We start from the raw sequence: 14057 nt of genomic DNA on the forward strand, positions 1-14057 counted from the left end.
TGACGTTATCTGTGAAACAGTGGCCTGTTTTCCTAAAGGAGAAGATTAGGTTGCATTCTTTTTTATGGTTTTGTTTCACAGAATCACTTAAATTGGAAGGGACTTTAAAGATCATCTAGTTCCACTCCCCCTGCCATGGGCAGGGACACCTCCCACTAAACCAGGTTGCTCAAAGCCCCATCCGCCTGGCCTTGAACACCTCCAGGGATGGGGCCTCCACAACTTCCCTGGGCAACCTGTTCCAATGTCTCACCACCCTCATAGTGAAAAATTTCTTCCTATCTATTCTAAATCTACCCTCTTCCACTTAGAAACTATTACTCCTTGTCCTATCACTACATGCCCTTGTAAAAAGCCCCTCTCCAGCTTTCTTAGGGTTTTTTTTGTGACTCTCCTTACCTGAAGAGAATAATACCCTCAGACTGAAGAAACATCATTTATATAAGCTACAAAAGCCCAGTTAAAACAGCCGTGCTGCTTTCTTGAAGTTGAATGAAGTAACTGTGCCAAACTGCGTGGTGGTTTGGAGACTTGGATGAATGTTTACTGCAGGTTGGATTCATTTTTACCAAAACCACAGTTTCATTTAGCCCACTGTGAAGTGAAGAACTCACTATGGTGTCAACAAGCATCACTGTTCTGTGCCAAGCATAACTACAGAGGTCCTTATAAAGGTCTTACTCATCAGTGGTTCCCACTGTGCACACTGTGTATAGGACATTTAATGATGTATCTATTTAATAATTTTGAAAGTCTTTAAAATAACTCACTCCCTAGTTTCCTGTGCTTGTTCTTTATCCACAAAATAAGCTAACCTGTGGCTTTTTGGTACTAGATGTCCAGCTTTTAGCATCTGATTTCTGTCTCAGTACCCATGTTTAGGCTCTGAACAGTGTATGTAGCAAGCTAGAAGCTAAAAGATGCTTCAGACGTTTCTAAGCAGATAGGTACTTATTGTCCGCAAAACACTGCAATTTTTTTCCTCCTATCTTTTCCACCCACACATCTGTGGAGAGGAATAGCATATAACAAGTGTTATGGATAATTTGATAAGTGCTAAGAACAGCCTTATTCATGGAAATTCTGCCTTTAGCAGTGCATTGCAGTAGTCTCCCGGCTGTGTTTGTGCTCCGTCTCCATGTCAGACATGTCACAGTCTCTACAGATTCCAGGTAGCCTCAACGTTTCTTTCAGGGGTGCAAGAAAGTGGCCGCAGGGCCACATGATTTCCTCGCTTAACCTGGTGCGTTTAACATTATCTTCGCCCCTTTTATTGCAATGTTCTCTTTAATGACAAACAGATGTTAGGGCAGGACAGAACCTGGCCCCAACTACAGAATTATCATGTTTTCCTTGTGAAAAACACAGTTTGAGTCCAGAGCCGCCTCCTTATATTAGAAACAGGCAGCTAATAAGGCTTTTATAAAGCAGCAAACAAATTTTGAAATGCCAAAAAATAGGAATGAACTTACCTTGGCATCGCCTTCCTGTGGAAGACAACACAAAGCCTTCTGGACACAGACATTTGAAACTTCCAGGAGTGTTGCTGCATGTGCCCAGGGCACAAATTTCTGGCTGTTCCACACACTCATCAATGTCTGTAAGAAAAGTAATTAAAGAGATGAGAAATAAAAAAGTCTACAGCCATACTACATAAAATGTAACCTTACGACATCACTGATATCGAATAGATTTGAAAAACAACAAGGTCAAACACAAAGGAACAGACAGAAAGAGGAACAAGAAATCCAGGTGCAAAATCTAGGGTCAGTTTTCAAATTCTCATGCAGTGGGCAAACCTCAGCAGTGTACCATCAACCAAAAGGCCTGGGATTAGATTTTTCTTGGAATCAGATCAGGTAGTTCTCATTCAAAAAAAAGTTGGTGAAACTTTTGCTGGGGAGTGAGTCACTTACTAGTGGCTACAGTTCAGAACTGTACACTGCCACAAAAGACTAAACATTACTCATTTTTAGATGCAGAGGAAAGTGGTAACAACTCTAAGGAGTTAGGACACGGGACAGAAGAAGGATTGTTCTATACACACCTTCACATTTGTCGTTTTGCAGGACATATCCAGGAGGACAGATACATCTGAATGACCCATCCAAGTTCTGACATGTGCCTGGTGAGCATTTTCCAGGCTCCAGTGCACACTCATTGACATCTAAAAGAAAAGAAAAACAGTTTATTTGAGATAATTGCAGTTATCTCAATAAATCTGTGACTGAGGCTGCTTTAATTTTGATTCCATCAAACTGATGGTGGAACTTCCCAGGAGTAGAATAGTCCTCACCTTCTTATCATTGTTTTCTTCTGCTAGGCACAATGATGACAGTGTGACAGTTGACTCTGACCTCTTCTACGGTTTTACTAAGAATATCTCCTCAGGGTTTGCCACACTTTTATTTCTACCCTAAAAGAAAGCACTCACCAACACAAGTCCTTCCATCCAGAGCCACCTCGTAGCCATCATTGCAAAGACACTGGAAGGACCCGATCGTGTTCACACACTGACCATTCCTGCAGAGCATTCCATTTCCACTTGCACACTCATCCACATCTACAAAAAATAACATTGAAAGATATATAACAAACACCTGCAACAAGTGAAATTGGGTAGGTGAGATTTCTGTTTCCACTATATTGGCACAGTAACTGATAATACATAAATAATCTCCTGTTTCAAAAGCAAGCGAGGGAAAAATACCGATATCAGTCTATGTTGTAAGATTGTCAAAGCAAGAGTGAAAAAAGGACTGGCACATATCACACACAAACATATAAGTGGCTACAGAAAAGTGAGGAGTGCACAATCAAAGAGACCTTTTCAGACTGAAGAAATCAGTTTTTGTCTTTAATCACACAGACCACACAAGGTGCGATCTTAACTCAAGAGAGAAGATGGTACTTTCATTAGAAGTAGAAAGTCTTAGAAACACGTAACTGGTCTCAGCACTCCTTACCTATGCAGTCATTGTTGTGTGAGAGGATGAATCCCAAATTGCAGCGGCAGTTGAAAGAGCCAATGGTGTTTCTGCAGGTGCCGTTGCCACAGGCATCTCTCTCACACTCGTTAATATCTACAAAGGAGAAAAACAAGCAGCAAGAATTTTAATCACTAATGCAGAAAGGAAAGCCTGTAGCTATCCCACAGGCAAGAGAAATAATCCACTGCCAACAGAGTGAAGAGATTGTCATATTTCCCAAAAAGAAGATTTTGCACAGGTTTATACACTTGATATTAGCATCTACAAAAATAATCAAGGGTCCAACAATCATTTGTCTTACTGTGGCTGCTATCTCACCCTTCCAAAAGGAATTCTAAGCTATCTTTAATCATAAGCATTCTGAAATCTCCTTGTCTTGCTTAGACAACAGACACTGCACTAACAGCTGTGAACAGGATAAATACAGAATTTCCTTCTTTATGAAGACTACTCTGTTTCTGAAAAGGGCGCTCTTCTGGCAAGAAATCTACCTGTCACTTACTCTGTTAAGAAGCAGGCTATTTACAATTGCTGCATTGCAATATTAATCTATTAAATTTCTTGCCTAAAGGAATAAATGAGACAAAATGCTTCAGAAAATGCTAAGAAGAATGGGACATTTTCCTGAAAAATTAACACATTAGCAGTTCATTAGATAGGATATGTATTTTTAAGGGTTCAGTCTACTATAATGAGTATGTTCTTCATTCATTAATGGCTTCCTAATTGCCAGCTATGGTGTTTTTGCACCTTTGCCTAGTGGTAAATGGCTCATAATCTCTGTTCTTGTAATGCAACTCCTCATGACAGAGAGGATAGACTTAACAACTATCTTAATGGAGAGCCTAAGTACAGCTTCATTCGATATACTTGCCTATACACATTGTTCTGTCATCATTGGTCTTGAATCCATTGTGACAAATGCAGTAGAAACTTCCAACAGTGTCAATACACTGCCCATGGCTGCAAATATTGGGAATTTCTTGACATTCATTCCGATCTGAAAAAAGGGGCACAGTGAAGGTTAAGGCTTCTAAACTGCAGGGCTGGAAAAATGCTTTAACAGCAACCATGATAGTTAGAATCCAGTGCATGACCCTAATTTAAAATAGTCTTTTTAATTTACTAATGACAAAAGCATTACTAAGTAAATCTCAGAAAAGGGGCCACTTGCTTGTAAATTACCTTTTCCAACATTTGTGGAGCTGAAAAAAATTTAGCGTAAAAATTATATTTATCAAATACGAATTCTTGCTGGAGGGAAAGCACATCGCCATGGCTTTGAAAAGCAGAATTAATAACCTGTAACTGTACGTAGAGAGATTTCTGAGTGCTCTCCATCGACTATGAGGCAGATAGGAAAGCCGCATATAAATCACAGTTTGTATCCTTCTCATGAAAGCAACTACTTGCTTTTAGCTACGTTTGATTATAGCCCAAATTACAGAATCACAGAATGGTCAGGGTTGGAAGGAACCTCTGGAGATCATCTAGTCCAACCCACCTGCCAGAGCAGGGTCACCTACAGCAAGTTGCACAGGACGGCGTCCAGGCAGGTTTTGAATGTATCCGGAGTGGGAGACTCCACAACCTCTCTGGGCAGCCTGTTCCAGTGCTCTGCCACCCTCAAAGTAAAGAAGCTCCTTCTCATGTTAAGATGGAACTTCCTATGTTCAAGTTTGTGGCCATTACCTCTTGTTCTATCACTGGGAACCACTGAAAAAAAAGTGTTCCCATCCCCCTGGCACCCTCCCTTTAAGTATTTGTAAGCATTAATAAGATCCCCCCTCAGTCTTCTTTTCTCTAGACTAAAAAGACCCAAGTCCCTCAGTCTTTCCTCATAAGAGAGATGTTCTAATCCCCTAATCATCTTTGTAGCCCTTTGCTGGACCATCTCCAGCAGTTCCCTGTCTTTCTTGAACTGGGGAGCCCAGAACTGGACACAATACTCCAGATGCAGTCTCACCAGGGCAGAGTAGAGGGGGAGGATGACGTCCCTCGACCTGCTGGCCACACTCTTCTTGATGCACCCCAGGATGCCATTTTCCTTCTTGGCCACCATGGCATGTTGCTGGCTCATGGTCATCCTGCTGTCCACCAGGACTCCCAGGTCCCTTTCCACAGAGCTGCTCTCCAGGAAGTCAGCCCCCAACCTGTACTGATGCATGGGGTTATTCCTCCCCAGGTGCAGTACCCTACACTTGCCCTTGTTGAATTTCATAAGGTTTCTCTCTGCCCAACTCTACAGCCTGTCCAGGTCATGCTGTAAGGTGGCACAGCCTTCTGGCGTGTCAGCCACTCCTCCCAGTTTTGTGTCATCAGCAAACTTGCTGATGGTACACTCTATCCCTTCATCCAGGTCATTGATGAATATATTGAACAGGACTGGACCCAGTACTGACCCCTGAGGGACACCACTCATTACTGACCTCCAACTAGACTCTGCACCACTAACCACAACCCTCTGAGATCCATCTGTTAGCCAGTTCTCAACCACTGTGGTTAACTCACAGAAATCATACAAAACAGAAAGGGAGATGAATCCCGCAGTTTTCTCCTTGATCTTACAGACAGATAAAATGCATTGTAGATTTATCTACTCATTGTACAGAGATAAAATGGGTACGTGTATACATATGTGTTGTAGCATCCATGCCTCATGCAACGTGATGATCCTGTAAACCAGATAAAGCTCAAAGAGCAAGAAGAGTTACAGCTATCAGTCAGCTATAGTCAGAAAATATTTTGCCAAGAGCAGCAAACACTCAGCTGCATAATTCTGCAGAGAGAGATGGGGAAAGCTATCCTGCCAGCACATGATACGCTGCCTTACAATAGCAGGGCATCTACTACACTAGTTCAACAGATGACTGCTTCCTGCTACTCATTATGAAAGCTTTCAGGCAGAATCCAGCATTTTATCAATAGTAAGTGAGACAAAATGTCAAAGAAAAATAATGTTTTCTGTCCAGCACATTTTTTTCCATAACAAATGAGAAACATGAATCAAATGAGGTCTTTCTGTTGACCTCATCACCAGCAAGAGCTCATTTGATTCAATATGCTTCCTGGTGTTTTGTCTGCTGCAGCTCCAAAATGCGAGAATGGAGGTGCTGCCATATGCTTCTATTAGAATTTATTAGATTTTAGTGTTCAGTAATTTTATTTTACATGCAACCTAAGCAAAGCAGATGCAGTTTCTTACTAAACCATCCCCAGTTCATTGCAAAACTAAGATTTAAGTTGTTCCTAACTGCAAAGAACTTTATGCACTAAATCTTGTTTTCCTGTCTCTGCTGCCTCTTCTCTACACTCTACTTAGCACAGGGACAGGCCCAATAGCCCCCGCACCCAGGATTACTGTACATCAACTGGAGCCATTACTAACTTTGGATGGGAGTTCACTGATGACCAATGCTACAATGATACTGCTGCTAATTAGAGTCTAAAGGAGGCAGAAAGGAAACCAATGCTGGATAACAGGCTGTCTTAAGAACTCCTAATCTTCTCAGCTCAGGAGAGTAGAGACAAAAGAAAAACCGTAACTCTCTCTGGTGCGTAAAATGAATAGTGAAATAAAGTCCCATGGAAAAGTCACTTCTTTTGGGGTAAAGAGACAACAGTATAACTTTTTAAAAAATTGGGAGGCAGAATTGTCTTAAGTGCCAAAAATAAGTTTATATGAAAAATTATTTATTATACCACAACAGATAGCACCAGCAGAATGCTATTTTGATACTAAGATAAATGCAGTACTCATAGTACTAGTGGCTGTGACACATCAGTTTTGATTTAATAGCACATAAACTATTGGGATGTGATCATTTTCCATGCAGTAGCATGACTGATGCAATACTGCAAGGTCCCTCAGCACTCTTTGCTTTCAGCAGAGTGGTTGGGAATTTCCTTGCTTTGCTGAATCAAGTACTTTATCAACCACTTTTATTTTGACTCTAATTGTGTAACTTTATTTTCACTAAATATAAAATAAGAGCAAAATACAGGGAAGTATTACTGTTTGTACCAATTCATGTTGGGTATTGTAACCCATATCAGAACCTTCCCTGGCTCTTCCTGTACTGCTGTAACGAACCCATAACAAAAACAATTACATTAGGAACATATTGAATATTTACATGTGCCACTACATAGCTTAACAAAACAAAGGTTTAGTTCTCATAGTAGTGTTCTGGTTGCCCCTACACCCTTTTCCCTCAAGGGTCACATGAAACAATGAAAAACTGCACCGCAGGGAAAAGTACACTTCCTAAAACTCAAGTACTCAGAAGCAAAAACCCAAGGAAAATGTTACCAGTTTCCTTTGTAATTATTATTTTATTCAGAAATGTATATAGTATTTACAGCTGCTTGGCTCACAGTAGTCTTTAAAATCTCTGCAACTCTTCAAGTAATCAAGATAACACAAATGCCCCTCTGGACTACGATATTAGAAGAAAGAGAAAATAGATTAGAGAACTGTAGTCCTACTCAGTGAGTATTTAAAAGCAATGTTCAACACCCTGTTTAAATGCACAGAAAAGTTAGGAAGTTTAACAATAAGCTTTTAAAGTTAGTTATTGCATATGGCCTAGCAGATAAGTCCACCTTATCAGCAGAGACCCCATCAAGCAGAGATTTGTTTGTAAAAATACAAGTGGCAAATAAATTGCTAAAACACATCTAGCAAATTCCAATGAAAATGAAATTTATGCAGAAGGAGGTCCCTGTCAGGACTGCAACTGCATTTCTAGTGTCAGAAAATAGTTAGTCAAAAGGTAGTGAATCAATTGGTCTTCCCTCCCTAGACATGACATAAGCTAAAGAAAAATGTTTGCAGTTGGTGGGATAAAGTGGAAGACAAAGACCTACTCAGGTGATTGACTCTCATTTATGCCTCTGTGGGATGGGCCCACTAGTCTTCCGGGAATTACCAGAATGTTTATGTGATGCCCTAAAAGGCTTTAAGAGTAGGGTTCTTGGAGCCCAGATCATCTCCTGGTATACCATTTCTGCAGAGGTGATATGCTTTTTTAGACTTCTTTTAGAATCTACTACTTTTTGCAGATCTTCACACAAACAAGCCAGAAGTACTCACCAGTGCAGCGGCCAGTTGATGTGAACCTGTAGCCAGGTTTACAGTCACAACGGTAGCTGCCAGCTGTGTTGACACATTCTGCATTTTGCTGACACACTGGTCCATTTTGGCATTCATCAATATCTGTCAATACAAAAAGGGAATTTGATTGTTATCGTAAGCTAGAAAGATGTGAAATCCACTTTGCTTTTAGTGTGAAGAGTATTACCTTACCCAAATATAAAATTTCTTTCTAATTCTGAAAAAATAAATATATTGATGAAACTAGATATTTGGTCACATTTAGGTATCTCCCTGAAATGATCACAAACCCACATGCTCCATTTGTAAAATTATTTCCTGTTTAACTCATACTGCCGTCTTCAGTTTCTCCATTAAACTGACTACCACAATGTTAGTAAAGTTTAAATTGGAAAAAAATTATCATGTGTTTATATTATTTACAGAAATCATTGTTCCATTAGAAAAAAATATCTTGGAATTAAAAGAAATTGTGCTCTGACTCAAGACTCTCTTCTTGGCTTTACTGTCAAATGTAAAAAACAATGTTTCTTCCCATGACTGTTGACTCATGCTCCTTCAAGGCCTTAGATGTCTGATGGAAAATCTGGTATTTTCTATGCAAAGGAATTCAAAATGTCTTAATTAACATAGACTTACTACACTGATACTGGTACTTTTCCCCTCATTAAGGATGACTTGCAAGTATATCAGATTTGCCAGTGTCTGAATTGCCAGATGGTTATATCCCATTTCTCCTAATGAGACCAGCACTCTACCTTCACAGATCAGTAGCTTGTCATTGTAGAAGAAACCCACAGGACACTCGCATCGGAAACTGCCAACCATGTTTATACAGATCCCATTTTCACACACTCCAGGAATCTCTCTGCATTCATCAATATCTGCAAGAAGAATTTTTTTTAAATACTTATAAACAGTACTTCATGAACCTTCTGCTACAGCATATGTCCTTATGCATTTATCCTTAAGAGAATTATTAAACGTATAATGTGAGCATCATCAGAGTGTTCCCGACTGCAATAGACAGTGAGTCATTCCAAACAGTGGAAACGTAGATATTTCCAATTTCCTCAGGTTCTGACTCTTCACTGTAGCCAAGATACATCCTGCCACACAGGAATGCAGAGTAGTACGCGTCCTTCCTCATGTCTCCCACCCACAGCCTTGATGAACCTCCTCATCTTCCTGAATGTTACAGTTGAGTTATTGAGAGAATGTAACTGTCTTTGGTTTAATAAAGGAGACAATGACTGAATGCAAACACTTGTCAGAATTAGTTTTGCACTGTTTTACCCTGAAAAGACTTTCATGTTTTTATGTAACAGTTTGAGAGTGCCAATGCCAGGTAACATCTGAAGTGCTGCCAACATGCTATTAATTAGATTGATTTAGCCAGGCAACCAGGGTTTGCCAAGGCTCTATATACACCTTGGTTAAGTAACAGATTTTGGCAGCAAAAAACCCCAGCTGCTGTTACAATTATATGTCTTGCCTATTGGGTCCTTGAGTTTTGCATCTTTAATATTTTGACAACAGGAAAGACTTCAGAGTCTCCTCAAAAGCCTCTCCCTATAGGGAAAACTGCCACATGCAATGATGTACACAAGACAGAATATGGTGGGAAACTATCAGCTAACGTGAGTTTCCATCAGATAACCTATTTTTTTTTTAATTTCGCTGCTGGATCAAACCCTTCATTTCCTACATTAGATTCTATAATTCTGAGTCCTCCGATTATACAAGGGATGAGTAAAAGTAGAACTACTTTTGTCTCTGAAACAACCACCAGGAGTAAATATATAGAACTTTAATCCAAACAGAAGAGCAAAATCATGTAAGGACTGTAGCCAAGTATTACAGGGTACACAGAGCACTATCCCTGCACAGTGGGTGCTGCCTTGCTCCCATGCCCTGTGCCTACAGACGTAAGGGACACGAGCAACTCCTGTGCAAAAGCAGTAGGTTGGGTGCTACAGCCTAGTGAGACCTGCCAAGATCCCAAAGCAGCAGGGAAACCTGTGATTAGCACAACGTAAAGCTGCGTGTGCATCAGTCTCACCACAGTGCTGGATGCACTGAGATGTACTGGTGGCCTCTGTGGGATGGCCCTTCTGTTTCAGTTGGCTCCTGAATGTGCATTGCTCTGGGGACGTGGCAGGGCAAAGAGAGCAGAGTGCAACACTCCTGGCATGCACGTCAGATGCTACAGATGCAGCTTTTACCTATGCGTGTTAGCATCACCCAAGGTCTCCCTGCTGATGCTGACGAGTGGCCCATTTACCTCAAGCAACAATTTGGGCTAATATTAACAGCTAGAAGGGGGAACTTTGCTTCTAAGAAATGACCTGGTAAATAATAAATGCTGTATGTTTCTGTAATTTCTTTAAAAATTACATTCCCGCCTTCACTGGAATATTTCCATCTAACCAGCTGAATACTGCATCACAGCAACAGCTTAATGCTAAAGCACCTGATTACTGCCTATATGGTGCCTCTGTTTGTTACAGGGCACATTATATGCTTCTTATTTGCATTTTTGTGTGAATAAAAACAAAAGGGAGTCCCATTAAGGATTTACTCAACTCCTTGTCTTGGAATTCCTCATTCTCTCCCTCTTTTTGTTTTGCAATTTGTTACTCACGATTCAAATGTTACACACAATAACATACGTAAGAAATATTCCAGCTGAGCAGAAAAAAGGATTTTTGTGTCAAACCAATACACAGGGGGACTGATGTGAAATGTCAGATTAAACTTCTGCTTTAGTTTGAAGGAAAGAGTCCTAATTCCTCTCAGACCAAATGCTGGTTGGCCTTACTCCCAGACCTCTTATTCTCAGTATCTGTGCCCTGCTCATGTAGGCCTGATTATGTTTCTTTGAAGCTTTATGTTGCCCTGATTACACACAGCAATTATCATTGCTGCCAGCTAGGAGGAGCTAGGCTGAAAGTTTGCAGGCTCAGACTAAAACAGAGGGTTGAAATCCATTACACTGTTCAATTGTTATTCCTCCCATGAAAAAGGTAATTGGGAAAAAACCCTCCCCTCTTTCCCTGTGCAGAGGTAGCATGGAATTTAGTTCTAAACAGAAATTACAACTCACCAACCGGTAATCCTGTATAAATGTCAATAAAGAAGCCAGGCCTTTGACTTCCACAGAGTGTGGAGAATTCGTCTGCAACCAGAAAACAAAGCAGCAATTATGGTATTTGGAATTAATCAACAGTCAAAATTCATTACATCCTTTGCCCAAGAAAATTCTTCTCCTTCAGCACCTGCAGGGCACACAGAGGTATGCAGACTCTTCCGCAAGGCTCACCACGTGATGATATGTTTAGTAGGCACTTGGGTTCTCATTCAAAGGCCATTGAAATTAGCAAATAAAAAGATGTAGATCACATGCTGATCACATGTAGATGGGATCACATGCTGATTTTGCTTTGCATATGCTTATCTCTGAGCATTACTGTTTTTGCATACAAGTCCAGATGTGACTTTTAAAAACCTGAACTGTAAGTTGAAAGTTATTCAAAGAAGTGTCTAGAAAGTTTATTTTTGAAGCAAACCACCTCGAACCAGAGTGGGATGCCCTGGTCTCAACTCTGCAGAGTCTTACAGAGTGTAGAGGAGTTCTATATGCCCATACAGTTTGCCCAGAAACTCCTACATCTTACATTTAGCTGCTTGACACAGATCGTTCTCAGAGGAGACCAAGGTACCTCTGTAAACCCATGGCTACCAGAAAGGCCCTTTGTGGCAATCAGCAGTCGAGGCACAGCACAGCAGACACCATATTTGTTGGAGTAATGCCAATAAAACCTTGGTCAGTGCCTCAATACTGGATCAACAAGCATTTGCAAAGGGACAGATTAACCAATATAGAGCAGGAAGTCTCCCAGGCAGGGAAACTCTCACAAAGGAGGCATGGCCCAGCAGCATAAACACAAATCACTCCACAAATGCCTTCCTTGTGACCATGGGCTGATCACCTCCAGGCCAAAAATGCAATTAATCCTTTCATTTCAGACACACAAGAGGAGACAAAGACATAGCACATCTCTAATAATGTTACATCTGCTAATAATAATTATGATGTTACCAAGCTTTCAAGTAGTTTTGCGATGCAAAAACGTACCAGTGCTCGGGATAGGACATTGTTCACAAGGTTTATTCCATGCACGTCCAATGTTGTAGGAACAGCAGCACATTTTCTTGGTCATATTAAAGAGCAGCTCACCATCACAGGTTTGATTGTCAGCATAGTAATTTCTGTAACAGAGGCTTCTTCTCATATCTGTGAAAATGAAGAAAAGCCCAGGGATTAGTTGCATTAGCAACTCCTATGGAAGATTATCTACCTGAAGGGTTTAGGAGATAGGTCCTTCAAATATGTACTTTTTAGACCCCTGTCAAGTAGGCACTGCAGCACTGTAGAATACTACAGAACAGCTTGTCCCTAGAAGATAACTCTAAAAGTATGAAAAAGTGCTTGCAATACAAATATTCAAGAGCAACCAACATGGCTGTAAAACCGATCAGACTCATCAAAGGATTCAATATTGGTCTTTTGCCCAACACTGGAAAACATGAGCTTGTTTACAGTTCCCCCTAAAAACCGTACACAGCTTTGCTTTATTTAATAGAATTAATGAAAGAAGCTAGATCTTTTTTTTAGTTAATTCTTGTATAACTAAATTCAGAGAAATAGTTCTGATTTGTACTAAGTAAAGCCCTGGCCCAAAGCACTAAGATACAGCTTTTAAAAAACCCAACCCATACCCATGCAGTTGTTTCCTCCATTGACTTGCATGTAATCCGGAGGACAGATGCAGGTGTAGTTTCCAACAGTATTGTAACACGTGCCAGGTCCACAAATGCCAGGTGTATCGCACTCATTCACATCTAGAAGAGAACAAAAAGGCAGTGAGTGGCCAACAGAAGCTTTCTCATTGTGCTTCCGAGAACGAAAATGTCTCAGTAACACCTGAGAGAAGAGCTGAAGGGGCGGCTCTGAGCAAGGTGATGCTGGAGTGAAGCCCACACAGAGAAGGAAGTGGTGGCACAGCTGGCCACAGAAAGCCTGGCTGTGATGCAAAGGTGAGAAACTCTGAGATGTCTAGGCAGCTCAGAAAAAGCAATTTGGGTTTTGTAACTGTTGCACAAAAATAATACTTGAGGATCTCACCCATTCTGGATGCCTGGATCTGGACAAGAACCAAAGTTCTTCCCTGTGGAGTGCCCATTTCAATAAGTAATGATGCTAAACCAGACTGACTGGATGGTTCAGGTCTGTTTGACTGGGGAAAAGGAGCAACTTTCCCAACACAAGAAGTCATGTTTGCTTCATAAAGAGACCTTAAACTTTGTTTAAAAAACCTCAAGCAAACCCAAACACAACACCACCTTCACAACACCTCAGTTCCTAAAAGTTCAAAAGCATTTCACTAGTGTTACCATTTTAAAGTATCTTCGACACACCACTAAGGAAAAAATATAGAGGCAGGTTTCCTCTTTAACATTTATTGAGCTACATAAGCACAATATGGATAAATCACTTCAGTGCAGCCTTTATTTAGGACCTGAATCTTTTTTATTTCTGCAGTGTTTGGCACATCATAAGCGCTATATTAACATTATTAACAGTCTGGAAGGCTGAAGACAGCCTGGGCAATGGGAAAATTAAGGATTTGATGAGTTACTTAAAGTTTTCTATCCAGTACAACCGGACAGTTGCATGTAATGTGATGAACATGTACTACTGGCTATGCTAGGGGAAGGAAAATATTTTGCAGTACAACCTCTATTTTCAATTGGACATTGAGATCAGCAGAAGAGAAAATAAGCAGTGGAAAAAAGGCATGGACACACTGTAACCAGCCCAGCAGACTCATGGGGCAAATCTATTCTTTATCTGACTGCTTATTCATTACCCATTACCAGACAGCAAT

At 40.6% G+C, this 14057-nt stretch overlaps 1 protein-coding gene across 1 annotated transcript in view; it reads right to left on the bottom strand.

Moving 5' to 3' along the window:
• FBN1 (fibrillin 1) overlaps window positions 1-14057 on the bottom strand; it is a 160386-nt gene that overhangs the window by 20879 nt on the left and 125450 nt on the right. The window contains exons 41-50 of the mRNA XM_082488735.1: window positions 12889-13011; window positions 12245-12403; window positions 11213-11284; window positions 8865-8990; window positions 8086-8208; window positions 3865-3990; window positions 2967-3083; window positions 2435-2563; window positions 2048-2167; window positions 1473-1598 (exon numbers count right to left, since the gene is read on the bottom strand). Of these exons, the coding sequence (XP_082344861.1) occupies window positions 1473-1598; window positions 2048-2167; window positions 2435-2563; window positions 2967-3083; window positions 3865-3990; window positions 8086-8208; window positions 8865-8990; window positions 11213-11284; window positions 12245-12403; window positions 12889-13011 (1221 nt within the window). The remainder of the gene's footprint in view (window positions 1-1472; window positions 1599-2047; window positions 2168-2434; window positions 2564-2966; window positions 3084-3864; window positions 3991-8085; window positions 8209-8864; window positions 8991-11212; window positions 11285-12244; window positions 12404-12888; window positions 13012-14057) is intronic.

The sequence above is a fragment of the Vanellus vanellus genome (assembly GCF_965231255.1).
Source record: "Vanellus vanellus genome assembly, chromosome: 11".
NCBI lineage: Eukaryota > Metazoa > Chordata > Aves > Charadriiformes > Charadriidae > Vanellus > Vanellus vanellus.